Below are 13,836 nucleotides of genomic sequence, written 5' to 3' on the forward strand. Positions count from 1 at the left end.
TTGTAGTTCACTGTGAATAATGATTATCTAATAGAAGTAAAAAGCAGCAAAAAGAAAGTGGAAGATTTGTGATAGGCCTAGGAGTCAGGTAGACCTGAGTTCAAGTTATGCCTCTGAAACATAACTGGTTTTGTGACCATGGTGAAGTTACTAAACTTCTCAGTGCCCCAAACAACTCTCAAAGACCACAGGTTACTAAACAAGAAGCCAATATGCATCAGTGGAAGCAGTTTCCACACCAGAAGTTCTCCACATTTTTGAAATCCCAGGTCTAGACTGAAACACGAAAGAAATATGAGAGTATTGCTAACATGCAAACACAAATAGTTTTAATTAAAAAAAAATTTAACTGAGTTTGCCAATATTTCACATATACATTGACATTTAATTTCATAGTGGCTACATCAGTCACACCTTTCAAAGGAGAGACCACAAGTTCAGTCCTAAAAAATTTCCAACGTGAGGGTTATGGGGGCTATAGCCTAATGAGGGGGCCACGAGGGGAAACGGAGGACCTGAACCACATGAGGTCATGGTTACTCTGCCTCTTTCCCTTAAAAAGAAACCACTCTCTACTCTGTTTTTTCAGAAGTAAGAGGAAGTTGATAGTGTCACAGACAACTCTTCACACTATGACTTTGTGGACAGTTCTCAGCCTGTTAGCTTGGTTCCCCTTGCAAGGTAAGGAAATAAAGTTAGAAGAAGAGATTATCTGTATACTATTTAATCAAGCCTTTGATTTTCCAGCTTGGTAAATTAATCAACAGTCAACAGTTTTTATGGGAACACCTGTATGAAGACATCTCAGAAGTGGGTTGGTTTTGATCTTGGATATGCTAAATCTTTATTAATCCTCTCTATGATCCATAAAACTTTCAAACTTGTTTTTGAAGTATACTGTTGCATAATTTAATTTGTTAGCCAACTAAAATAATTTCTATGAACTGTCTAAAGATAAATGATATCATTTGCCCTGTTCACATAAGGTGATACAGATGGATTAAATGTCAGTCAGTCAATAAGCATTTATTAAGTGCCTTCTATGTGCCAGGCACTGTGCTAAGTGCTAGGGATGAATAGAAAGGCAAAAGATAAGTCTCTGCTCTCAAGGACCTCATAATCTAATGGGGAAGACAGCATGCAAGCAACCATGTACAGACAACTGATATATCAGATAAATAAAGAATAACAGGGGTAAGGCACTAGAATTAAGAGGTAGGAGAAAAGTGGGATTTTAGCGGGGATTTGAAGGAAGCCAGAGAAGCCAGGAGACAGAGATGAAGAGGAAGAGAAGTCCATGTGTAAAAGACAGCCAGAGAAAATGCCTAGAATTAGGAGATGCAGTATCTTGTTTGAGGAATAACAGAAGGCCAATGTCATTGGATCAAAGAGTGTGGATATGTGTAAGGCGTAAGAAGACTGGAGAGGTAGGAGTAGGGTAGGGAGGAGTAGGTTACGAAGGACTTTGAACTTCAAATAGAGCATCTGACATGTAAACCTGGAAGTGATAGGGAGCCGGGAAGGCAATGATGTGGTTGGACCTGCATTTTAGGAAAATCACTTTGATGACTGAATGGAGTATAGACTAGAGTGGAGAGAAAGTTGTGGCAGGCAGACCCACCAGCAGGATATTGCAGTCGTCCCAGCATGAGGTGATGATGGTCTGCACCACAGTGGTGGCCCAATCAGAGGTGAAAAGGAAGCATATTGAAGAAATCTTCAAACATGAAATTGACAAGCCTTAACAATAGATTGAATATGGTGGGTGAGAGTGAGGAGTCAAGGATGACACCAGGGTTATCAGCCCAGGTGACTGGGAGGATGGTGTGCTCTTAATAGGAACAGGGCAGTTTGGATATAAGGAGGGTTTGGAAAGAAAGAAAATGAGTTCAGCTTTGAACATGTCTACAGGACATCCACTTCAAGATGTCTAATAGGTACTTAGAGATATGAGACTGGAGGTCAGCAGAGAGATCAGGGCTAGATAAATAGATCTGAGAGCCATTAGCATAGAGCCCTAAATTCTCTTATCCTAAATACAAGTACTTAACAGAACTGATGATATAGGGAACTGACATTTATTTTATAGAATCTATTTTTTTCTCTTTAACTTCCCTCTGTTTTCATATCTGATCTTTGTGATAAATTACCACAAGGATTTATGAGGTTTGTTTTGTTTTGTTTTGTTTTTAGAATAATTATCTTTCAGGAACAGGTTGATGGCAAGGAGATGGACTAATTGAACTGTCAAGGTCTTTTTCAGCCATGATGCTATGATCTTTGCTGACAACAGGGTCTGAATTCAGTATCCCCAGTGCTTAGCCCAATTCCTGGCATATAGCAAGTTTAATAAATTCTTGTTTATTGATTAATTGAGGCAAATAGATGGCAAAGTGGATACAGTGCTATAACTGAAACTAGGAAGACCTGAGTTCAAATTCTGCCTCAGATACTAGCTGTGTGACTCTGGGCAAATCACTTGACCTTTGTCTGCCTTGGTTTCCTCATCTGTAAAATAGAGATAATAACAGTACCTACTTCCCACATTTGCTGTAAAGATCAAATGAGATAATACCTATAAAATGCTTTTCAAACCTTAAAGTACTGTATAGATGCCATGTATTATTATTGCTACAATTACTTCATGTATCAAAAACAGAATTGTGAAAATACCCTAATAAGTTAATTTCCAAAGTGTTCTTTGTTTAGACATAAGCCCTACTGAAAGACTCCACTGAACCACTGAAGAATATTCTTATCTGCTCTAAAATTTGCTATTTCCAATTCAACATTGTTGGGCTGTTCAGGCGAGGGAATAGAGTGTATGAGACCACATTTGGTCCCCTGTATTGATTTATAAAAGGTGGGTTACATCTTTCAGCTCTAGAATACTTTGAAAATGTTAAATAGATGTTAGCACCTATACCGGTTTGGATTGTGGTGGTTGTTTACAGGGAACAGGTACCATCTGTGACTTTGCTTCATGGTGTAAGAAGCTTTTGCTCAGAGTTGTCCTATAGCTATGTTATATGATGCTCAGGGGTCAGTACCAATTAGTTCCACTAGTTAGAGTATGGAGTTCATTAAGTCAAGGCTGTAGCTTTCATTTCCATATAAATCAGAATGTTCTTTTTTCTTTTTTTTTTTTCATTTTGAGTTCTAAGCCATCTCCTTCCTTCCCAACCCCACATTAGAGAAGGCCAACATTATACATATATGTGTGTATACTTGTATATATAATGTATGTATACATACATATATACATATATATTTTACATATATATTATATATATAAAAACGGCATATGGTACATACTTTCATACATCAGTTCTTTCTCTGGAGATACATAGCATTTTCCTTTATAAGTCCTTCATAGCTGATCTGAGTATTCACATTATTCAGAGTAGTTAGTCCTTCACAGTTACTCTTTGTGCGATATTGCTGTTAGTGTATACAACCTTCTCTTGGTTTAGCTCATTTCACTCTACATGTCAGGATGTTCTAAGGTCACAAACAGTAATGTTATATCCAGTCAATTCACTGTCTCACCAATATCTACCATTGATCACAGAAGGAATAGAAGAGAATGTGAATAAATATTGTTCTGGGGCTGAAATCCAGCACTATTATTGGAAAAAAATTCCAAATCATGCTGTGTTGATGAGAAATCATCTATTTACAGGGAAGACAGCATAGTCATTCCTTTATATATATTCTCTCTATGTCCCAGGGATCTATAACGACTGATTAGCAGATTTAAGTTTAGAGTCACAAACAGGAAGAATTCAATTCAATTCAACCAACATTTATTAAGCACCTCTTATATGCAAGGCATTACCCTTCACACGGGAGGTAGCAATACCACATATGTGTATAAAACAAGAAACGCTAAGGGAAAATTTTGAAGTCTAGCTTCCAAAGATCCTTAGAAGGAAGGTAATAGTGAGGAGAGGAGAAGAACACCCAAAAGAGCAAAGAACTGTCTAGACAGCCCCACTGGAAATGAATTTTTTAAAAAAAAAAGTAGTGGAGAGTATCCAGGAGGGTAGGGATTTGGTTGTGGAAATAGTTTAAAATTGGATATTTTGAGTACAAGTGACCCTTAAATATTTGGCAAAACTATCCTTTTTTACCTCCCCCCTCCCCCGCCACTTAGCCATGGCCAGTTCAGCTGTTTTGTAAAAGCATGAGAGTTAAAGCAAACCCTCAGTGGGTTAGGGTTTAACCTTCCCACACCATTTTCCTGTTTTCAGCCCTCAACAGAGGGTCAGCAAGTGTATTCTTCAAAATAATAATAGATAGGGGGCAGCTAGGTGGCACAGTGGCTAGAGCACCGGCCCTGGATTCAGAAGGACCTGAGTTCAAATCCGGCCTCAGACACATAACACTTACTGGCTGTGTGACCCTAGGCAAGTCACTTAACCCCATTGCCTAGCCCAAAACAGAAACAAAATAATAATAGATATAACAGTGAAAGAGAGAATAAGATTTGGAACAAAGGGGTGGGGATGTAGCATCCCATATGATCAAATCCCAGATCATCATCCCAAATCTCAAATCATCCTCCTAAATCATCAAAACTAAGCCATGTTTCTGTTTGAAATTATGAAGGCCTCATGTTGTCAACCTTACATACAGAAACCACATGCCAATCTGTCTGGGGGTCTACTCATAGATCTAGTACAAACAAGACAGGGGAACACTACTTCCACCAGAGGAGAAGATTTTCTAGGGAATGAGAGCTAAGTTTGGCATAAGGTCATTGAGATAGAAACTGTACCTATGGTTTTCATTGGTACAAGAAATACCCAAGCTCCTTCTACCAATGTAAGTCAGCACTTTTTCTTCAACTTACATACATTCTTGGAGTGTTGGAAGATTAAGTGACTTGGCCAGAGAAAAGTCAGACCTCTTATCTTCTATGCCATAAAGGCATCCGACCATTTCATGTTGAAGACGAGAAAACTAAGGCATAAGTGACCAAACTGATAAGTGTCTGAGTCAGGCTTTGAACCCAGGTCTTCCAGTGCCCTATTCCATTACATCATGTCGGTTTTAATCTCTTTGCATGCTTCCTAAATGAACACGTGCCACATAGAACTATATACACTGTTGATTAATCTTCCCTTCCTTTCTCCCACCAATGCTATCATTTTACAAAAAGAAAAATTGTGGACAAAATTCCTCAAGACTTTTGATATCAGGTACAGAAACTTAGCAGCTAGGTGGCTCAGTGGATAGAGCTCTGGTCCTGGAGTCAGGAAAGCCTCAGACGCCTACTAGCTATGTGACCCTGGGCAAGTCACTTAACCTCTGTTTGCCTTAATCCACCGGAGAAATGGCAAACCACTCCAGTATCTTTGCCAAGAAAATCCCACAGACAGTATGGTTCATGGGGTCATGAAGAGTTAGACACGACTGAACAAAAAGAAGAATAATTCAAAGACAACCTTGCTGTTTGTACTTCCCTAATACATTTGTCATCTACAAGTGTTCTCTACAATGAGAGGCAGTGAGGTGTAGTTGATGGGGAGCCAGCCTTGGAACCAAGAAGACTTGAAGTCAGGTCCCATCTCTGATACATATGCTGTGTGATCCTGGGTACTAAGTCATTTCTGCTCAGTCCCTACATAAGTATCAAACTTGCTCTCACAAAAGTCTCTGGTGGCAGAACCAGATTAAAATGTAATTGGGAATTGTTTAGCAAAATAAATTAAAACACAATGCATTTGTTGTTTTCCAGTTGTATTTGACTCTTTGTAACCCCATTTGGGATTTTCTTGGCAAAGATACTGGATACTGTATTCCTTCTCTAACTCATTTTACAGGTGAGGAAACTGAGGCAAACAGAGGTAAGTGACTTGCCCAGGGTCACATAGCTATTGTCTGAGTTCAGATTTGAACTCAGATCTTCCTGACTCCAAGCTCTGTCCACTGTACCACCTAGCTACTCTACAATACAATATAGATGTTATTTTGTGGTTTCCTAAGTGTATGGATAGTGTATGGTTAAGTGCTGAAGTATGTGGTACTGATTAAAAAATAAGGTTGAGTATAGGAATAATTGTGAAGCAAATCATGTTTCTTTTACCCTAATTCTCAAAGTTTCCTGGTACCCTTTGTGTTTTCTTCAGTCCAAATTCTGTTAGTGGGCTATTGTTGGAAAGGATGCAATGAATTAGTTTGCGCTGAAGCTAACAGTAAGCAGCTAAGTGGTTTTGTAAAATAGTGATACTAATAGTGCTTACTTCCTAGGGCTATTATGAGGATCAAATGAGATAATATTCGTAAAGCATTTTGCAAACCTTGAGGTGCTATGTAGATGCTAGCTCTTATTATTACTATTATGTTACCCCTGTTGGGGGTTACTTGCGTTTTGACAGTGGAGGAAATTTTAAGAGTCACCAATGGGGCTATAGAAAACGTATTGGGTGGAACCTTTATAATACACCCCCATTCACATCAGTTATATCATTTCAAATGAGATCTAAAAGTACTTAGCACAGTGCCTGGCATATAGTTAAGTGCTATGTAAACTCTAGTTGTTATTATTATTAATTATTATTATATCACATTGGAAGATACTTTTTTTTCTTTTTTGGCTAGGCAATGGGGTTACGTGACTTGCCCAGGGTCACACAGCTAGTAAGTGTTATGTGTCTGAGGCCTTATTTGAACTCAGGTCTTCCTGAATCCAGGGATGGTGTTCTATCCACTGTGCCACTTAGCTGCCCCTTGGAAGATACTTTTAAAGTTGGCCCTGATTACGGGAGTTCAGAGAAGAAAAAAGATGGGGGTAACGAGTATTTAGAGAGCATTTCATTATAGATATGGAACTGTAGCTGAGCCTTAAAGAATAAAAAGGATTTAACTAAGCAGAAAGAAGTGAGGGTATCCCAGGCAAGGAGGATAGTACAAGCAAAGGAGCTGAGGTGGGTTCCAAGGACAGTAAGGAATCTAGCTTGGCTAGAGCACAGGATAAGTTTTGGAGAGTAGTGAAAGATATGATTGGATTACCAGGATGAGCCTCATTATTGAAGTTCCTGAATGTTACACTGAGAGACTTGGACTGGTGCAATAGACCATAAGAGATTCTAGGTTCCCAAGGAAAGAAATTGACAAGATGAAAAAGGTCTATGAAGAATTGAGGAGCAGGAAGACCATCTAGGAGGCTCTTGTAGTGATGAAGGAATGAGGTAATGAGCTCCTTGTCTATAAAATGGAGATAGCAATAGTTATATTACCTACCTCACAGGGTTGTTGTCTACTACCTATGTTAAAGCACTTTATAAATGTGGATTATTTTTATTGATGGGCAGCTAGGTGGCACAATGGATAGAGCTCCGGGCTGGGAATCTGGACTTACCTTCCTGAGTTCAAATCTGGCCTCAGATACTTACTGGCTGTGTGACCCTGGGCAAGTCACTTAACCTTGTTTGCCTCAGTTTCCTCATCTGTAAAATGAGCTGGAGAAGGAAATAATAGCAAACCACTAGAGTATCTTTGCCAAGAAAACCCCAAATCGAATCATGAAGAGTTGGACATAATGGGACAACAACGACAACAACAACAATTTTTATTAAATGAGCAGATAAATCTAGCTGAAAAAGGAGATGAAAGATAAATTCTGTAGAGATCCCAAGTCAAAATGAAAGTAATGACAGAGCAGATTTCCTGGAACAGGCCACCTGAGCCTGAATATGTGGGAACTGAATTATCAGCTTCTCTATCATAAATTCGTTGAGTCTAAATTGATATATTTATATATAGATGGCTATAAAGATTCCTTATAATTAAAAAGGGAACAACCTAGCAGCCTTTGTTAAATTATATATTTTTCTTCGTTATCTCTATTTGTTATCCTAACCTGTGATTTCATAGTTGTAGGGAATTCCTGTTAGGGAAAGTTCTCCACCCATGCAGCTCAGCACATTATAGTCATGAAGAGTTGCCTGGGGCACTAATTTAGGTTACTTGCACTAGATCACACAGCTTTTGTGTCTCAAAGACAGGACTCCAAATCTGGAGCGATCTCTCTGCCTCCTCCCTTAAGTTTTGAGAATTGGAATCCTATCTTTACAAAGGAAGTTGAAATAGCTCTGTCATTCAGCATCCTTTGAAGATCTCAGAACCTATTAAACACAGTAACTAAAGACTATAGAAATACACTTGAAATATATAGTCATATTGTAAACTTCTATTTTTTTGGTGATAACTTGAGATTGAAAAATTTAAGGGACCAGTGTGAGCTGATCGTAGGTCATTTAACCACTCGGGGCCAGTTTCCTCATCCATAAAATCACTGTGTGAACTTTGCTGTCATCTAGCTTTGCTGTTCTATGATTCTATGGACTAAGATGTGGGCAGCAGAAACAGAAAAAAGCCAAGGTAAAACACATTTGGAAGAATGATCCAATCAAATTTAGTAACTGGTCAATAGGACAGATAGAGTCAAAAGTGATAGAAATAGAAAATCTGGAAAGAGAAGATAGTTTTTTATGGACATCATAGGCCTTTCAGATTACCTTCATATACTCTGCATGTATGTAGCGTGGTTAGGTGGTTCAGTGGATAGAGCACCTGGTGGGAACCAGGAAGATTCCTTTTCCTGAATTCAAATCTGGCCTCAGACACTTAGTAGCTCGGTGACCCTAGGCAAGTCACTTAACTTTGCCTCACTTTCCTCATCTGTAAAATGAACTGGAGAAGGAAATGGCAAACCATTCCAGTATCTTTGCCAGGAAAATCCCACAAAGGATCATGGAGAGTTGGACACAACTGAACAACAACAACAACAACAACAACAACACTTTGTATGTGCTAAGATGTCTACATGCTGTCTACCCCCATTAGAACGTACTCTCCTTGAGTGTTTGGCACTGGCACATAGCAAGTGCTTAATAAATACTAGTTGATTAAGTGACTGGAGAACAGGGACTGTGAGGACTGGGGGAGCAGGGGAAGGAGTTGCCTTTTTTCGTATCCCCAGACTTAGAGCCTAACACTCAATAAACGCTTGTTGACTTATGTGAAGAGTTGATTCCACTAAATTCTACAAACATTTGTTAAGTATTTACTATATCCAAAGTTCTGAGGATTCAAAAATAAAACCAGGATATTTTTTCATTTAGTAAGCATTTATTAAGAGCCTACTATGTACCGGGCACTGGAAATACAAAAAAGGATGATCTCTTTCCTCAAGGAATTTAGATTCTCGTGGGTTTGGGGTGGGGTGGAGGGGGAACAATGCACACATAGAAAATTAAACACAAAATATATCAAAATTAACTGAGGGCATTAGGGACCAGGGGGTGGGGTGAGGAATCAGGATGGGCTTCCTGTAGGAAGCTAGGAGATTCAGCAAAGTGGAGGTGAGGAAGGAGTGCTTTCTAGTGATGGTAACACCACCTGTGCAAGGACACAGAAACGGGAGATCATACAGGTCACAGCAAGCAGGCCAAAAATCTCTACCCCTAAAGAGCTCATACATGACTGAGTGGTTTATTTGAGACAGTGTAGAGAAAGAAGAATAGAGAACCAAGGACAGAGGCTTGGGAAACATAGCAGGGAACAAGAGGATTTGGAATAATACAGCTGTCAAAGGAAAACCAAGGCAACACAGTGTCACTAAAGCTAAGGGAAAAGAAAGTTTCAAGAAATACATACTGGTCAGCCAAGTCAAATGCTAGGATGGAGGTTTAAAAAGTGGTGAGGAATGGGAAGAGACTCTTAGATTTAATTAGAAGGCAGTCATGATTAACCTTCCAGAGGAAAGTGTAAGCAAAGTGACTGGGGTTTAAGTTGGTTTGTAGACAGGAAGTGTGGTTTAATAGCTATAGCAATGGGCCCAGACTCAGGAGCTCAAATCACACTTCTGAATGTACTGTGATCATGAGAAAGTCACAGTATCTCCAAGCCTAAGCTTCCCTATCTATAAATAGGCACTAATGACACCAGGAGTGTCAACCTTATAGGGCTGTGGCAATCAAAGGCAGTCACCTGTAGAAATCCTTCTGCTACTTATAAAGTACCATAAGGAGAAGAGTGCAGTGGGAAAACTGGGTTCTGGGTTCAAATTCTGGCTCTGCTATTTCTTACTTCTGTGACCTCATGCCTCTCATTTCACCTTTGCTGGCCTTCATGTCAACAGTAAAATGAAGATAGTGGAGTAGATGACCTTTGAAGTCCCAGACAGCTCTAATATATCTATAATATAGATATCTATATATCTAACATAATCTATAACATGATCTGTAATTTTAAAGAAGAAAATGGGTACAAAAGAAATGTCAATAGCAGGGGTAAGTGATAGAAATTCGGCCACAAAAGGAAAGAAGGAACCAGACAAAAGCTTGAAGGGTCAGCAAGTTAATCAAAGGTCTTTGTTTTTAAAGACAGAATAGACGTGGATATTTTAAGGTAAAAGAGAAGAAACTCGGAGAGAGGGGTATAAATTGAAGCTATTTGAAAGGATGGACTAACTGTGAGATCCAAGTCTGAGGTGAAATGAGAATAGATTCAGACAACAGTTAGGGGAGTCTTTTGTTCAGATACTAGAGGGAATAAAATTACAATAAGTGATACCTTACATCAGAATTAAGCATTTGTGAAGTACTTTCATATCACATCAGCTTTACCATTTGCAAAGTACTTTCACATACAATATCTGATTTGATCCTTAAAACAACCCTGTGAGGTAGGTGAGGACAAATAGAATTCCCGTTTTACAGATGAGGAAAGAGGCCTAGGAGACTGAGTGACTGGGGCCCAACTTCACTTCCAGCTTTCATTCTGTGACATGATTTTTTTTTTTACTGGAATGTCTAGGACCCAGTTTTCCTAGAATTGCTGCCCATGGAATATAATAAATGAACCATTTGCCATAGGCATCTGTAAGATTCTCCCAGATTCCATATATACACCAAAAAGAAATTGATTAAAAAATGTTTTTTTTTAACTGCTGATTTTTGTAGCTCTTGCACATTCATTTCTGTTCATTAATTCCTTAAAAATAGGTTTGCTGGGGACAAGAAGGCTAATCAGTGAGGCTGAACAACATTTTCATAAGAGATCCAAGTTGTAAGTTGGGATTATAAATTCTGACTAGATTCTGAATTTTAACTTTTCAAAAATGGACAAGAAGGAAGTTTACCATTTCTTCTCATTTCCCAGCAATGCATATCAAGCACTGGGAAAAAGTAGGGCTTTAGGGACTTTGAGAATTAATTCAATGCATTTCTATGTCACAGAACTGATTTAAATAAAGCCCACAACAGTGATAATCCAGAGTTGTTGTAGTTTGCTCTTTGAATTCAACAAAATTTTATTAAGTTTCAACTATATGCAGAGAACTCTGCTAGACTTTGGGAAGATCCAAGGTTTAGGATAGTAAACCTGCCCTCATGAAGCTTATATAAAAGAATTTGCTGCCTAGGGATCTAAGAATAGAAAAAAATAATCCACAAGCTAAACAAAATCACAATTAGCCAGTTAAATTTGATTCGATGCATGTTTATTAAGTACCTACACTAGGCACTGGGGAGAAAAAGGCAAAAATGAAACCATTTCTGCCCTCATGGAGCTTCCATTCTATGGGGGAAAATATGAGGGCACACAGATAAATGAATATACAGTGATCTGACAAGAAGAGAATACCAACCACCAGAGAGTCAAAGAAAGCTTCACTGAGGAAGTGGTACCTTGAGCTGAGCTTTGAAAAAGAGAGGATTTTGAGCAGCAGAATGAAAGGAGAGAATAACATGCCCCACACTTTCCCGTAGTTGAGAATAACAATAGTTCATATTTCTTTGGCACTTGGAGGTTTATGAAGAGCTTTCTTTACTACAGTCCTGTGAGGTAAGGGGTGTGTCACTACCCTTATTACAGATGGAGATCTTGAGGCTCAGAGGGATTGAATGACTTGCCTGTGGTCACATAATTAATGGGGGTGAGACTCTAGACTTGAATCCTAGACTTTTTATTCCATTTCTGGTGTTTATTCCCCTCCTCCCATGCTGCTTCTCTGCCCATGTGTTTCTTTCTTCTGGAATAACCATCTCCTTCTATTGAAATACTATCCCTTTTTTAAGGACTAATTGGAAACCCAGCTCTTCCATGAAAATTTCCCAAATAACTCCCTCCTCCACACTTCTATAGCACTATACTATGACACCTACCATAAGCTGCCTAGTACCATAATTATTTTTGCACAGCTCCAATCTCCCCAACTTGATATTAAACTCATAGAGGGTAGGAATCAAATACTCTCACACCTCTTTGTCTCCTAAGATGCCTAGTGTAGTGCTAGACACATAGCAGGCATGCAATTAATACTTAATAAATGTTCATTGAATTAATGAATAATTATTGAGTGAATAATAATAATGATGATGATAGAATGAATAATAATAATAATTATGATAGAGCCGCCAGGTGGCCCAGTACATAGAGATTGAGGCATAGAATCAGGAAGACCTGATGTCAAATTTGACTTCAGACCCTTACTAGCTGTGTGACCCTGGGCAAATCTCTAACCTCTGCCTCTCTCAGGTTCCTCAGCTGTCAAATGGAGATAATTATAGCACCTACTTCTCAGAGTTGTGAGGATCAAATGAGATAACGTTTGTAAAGCACTTTGGAAACCTTAAAGTGCTAAATAAATGTTAGCTACTATTGTTATTATTAATGTTGAACCACCCAGCTAGAGGGATCCCCTTCTCCCCAATTCTTTCCTATGCATTTATCACATTCTAAGTTGTATTCTAGCAATTTAATTACATGTGCCTTATCCCCATAATCTCTTTGAAGATAGTTTTTTTTTTCATCTTCATAACCACCAGTGCCTAGCATAGCAACTTGAATATAGTAAATATATAACTGTTTGTTGAATTGATCTGTTGAATGATGAACTCTATTGCTAAAGGGTAAGTCCACTTACAAGATCTTCCTCAGTTAAAAAAAAATCAAAGTGAAAATAGATCTAGAGCTTAAAAGGGATCATAGAGGTCATAGGATCAAAAAGTAATAGACATCAAGGTCAAAGGGACCCTCGAGCTCATTGAGTCCAGCCCCCTTTTATTACAGATAAGGAAACTGAAGCCCAGAGAGGTCAGGTGAATTGACTACCACCACACAGCTAGTAAATGACTGAAGCAGGATTCAAATCCAGGGCTTCCTGACTTCAAATCCATTGCTCTTTCGCACTGTACAACACTGATATCTGATCCCCAAATAACATTTGGAACAGCTCTGGGAAAAGCAGACTGGTCTTCCTAAACATTATCATCATCAGCATCATTACAATTAATCATCATCATAATCATTATTATTTTGCAGAGGCGTCTTTGACTAATCACATAGAAACTCTCATTGTGGAGGAGGGCCAGATGCTTACTCTAAAATGTGTCATTTCTCAAGCTAAGGAATCATCCCTCCAATGGTTATCCCCCTCTGGGTTTACCATTTTTTTTGACAAGCATCCTGGTAAGTGTGCAAGACGAAAAAAAATATATGTAGAAATTTTGACATAAAGGATTTTCCACTAATGAAGAATAAGCCAGTGGGTAAAGAAGTACTGAGTGAGTCATTGAAAGGGTGGGCTTTTATACCCTATCTATTGTAACATCTGAATCATCCCTCTCTGTGGCTCTCTGTATACTAACCTACTAACAGGAAATCTGAAATGGAAACCCCACCAGAATGATTTGTGAAGGGGGCCCAACTTACAGAGTACATTTTTACCACCAGCAGCTTTTACTTTCTGACCTTCTGCAACTTGAAATGTTTGGCTGAATGTTGAATAACAGACAAAAGATTTACTTTGGGGCAGAGGTGTAC

The 13,836-nt window shown here is 38.8% G+C and overlaps 1 protein-coding gene across 3 annotated transcripts in view; it reads left to right on the plus strand.

Moving 5' to 3' along the window:
- Positions 1-470: 470 nt before the first annotated feature.
- The window catches only part of CRTAM (cytotoxic and regulatory T cell molecule), a 40,003-nt gene continuing 26,637 nt past the window's right edge, over positions 471-13,836 (plus strand). For 2 of the 3 annotated variants that reach the window (XM_020984883.2, XM_020984881.2), the window contains exons 1-2: positions 471-681; positions 13,336-13,482. In XM_020984883.2, coding sequence (XP_020840542.2) covers positions 486-681; positions 13,336-13,482 — 343 coding nt within the window. In that variant the 5' untranslated portion in view covers positions 471-485. The remainder of the gene's footprint in view (positions 682-13,335; positions 13,483-13,836) is intronic. The other variant, XM_020984882.2, reaches the window with a different exon arrangement.

The sequence above is a fragment of the Phascolarctos cinereus genome, unplaced genomic scaffold, assembly GCF_003287225.1.
Source record: "Phascolarctos cinereus isolate Bilbo 61053 unplaced genomic scaffold, phaCin_HiC Scaffold_726;HRSCAF=1367, whole genome shotgun sequence".
In the NCBI taxonomy this organism is placed as follows: Eukaryota; Metazoa; Chordata; class Mammalia; order Diprotodontia; family Phascolarctidae; genus Phascolarctos; species Phascolarctos cinereus.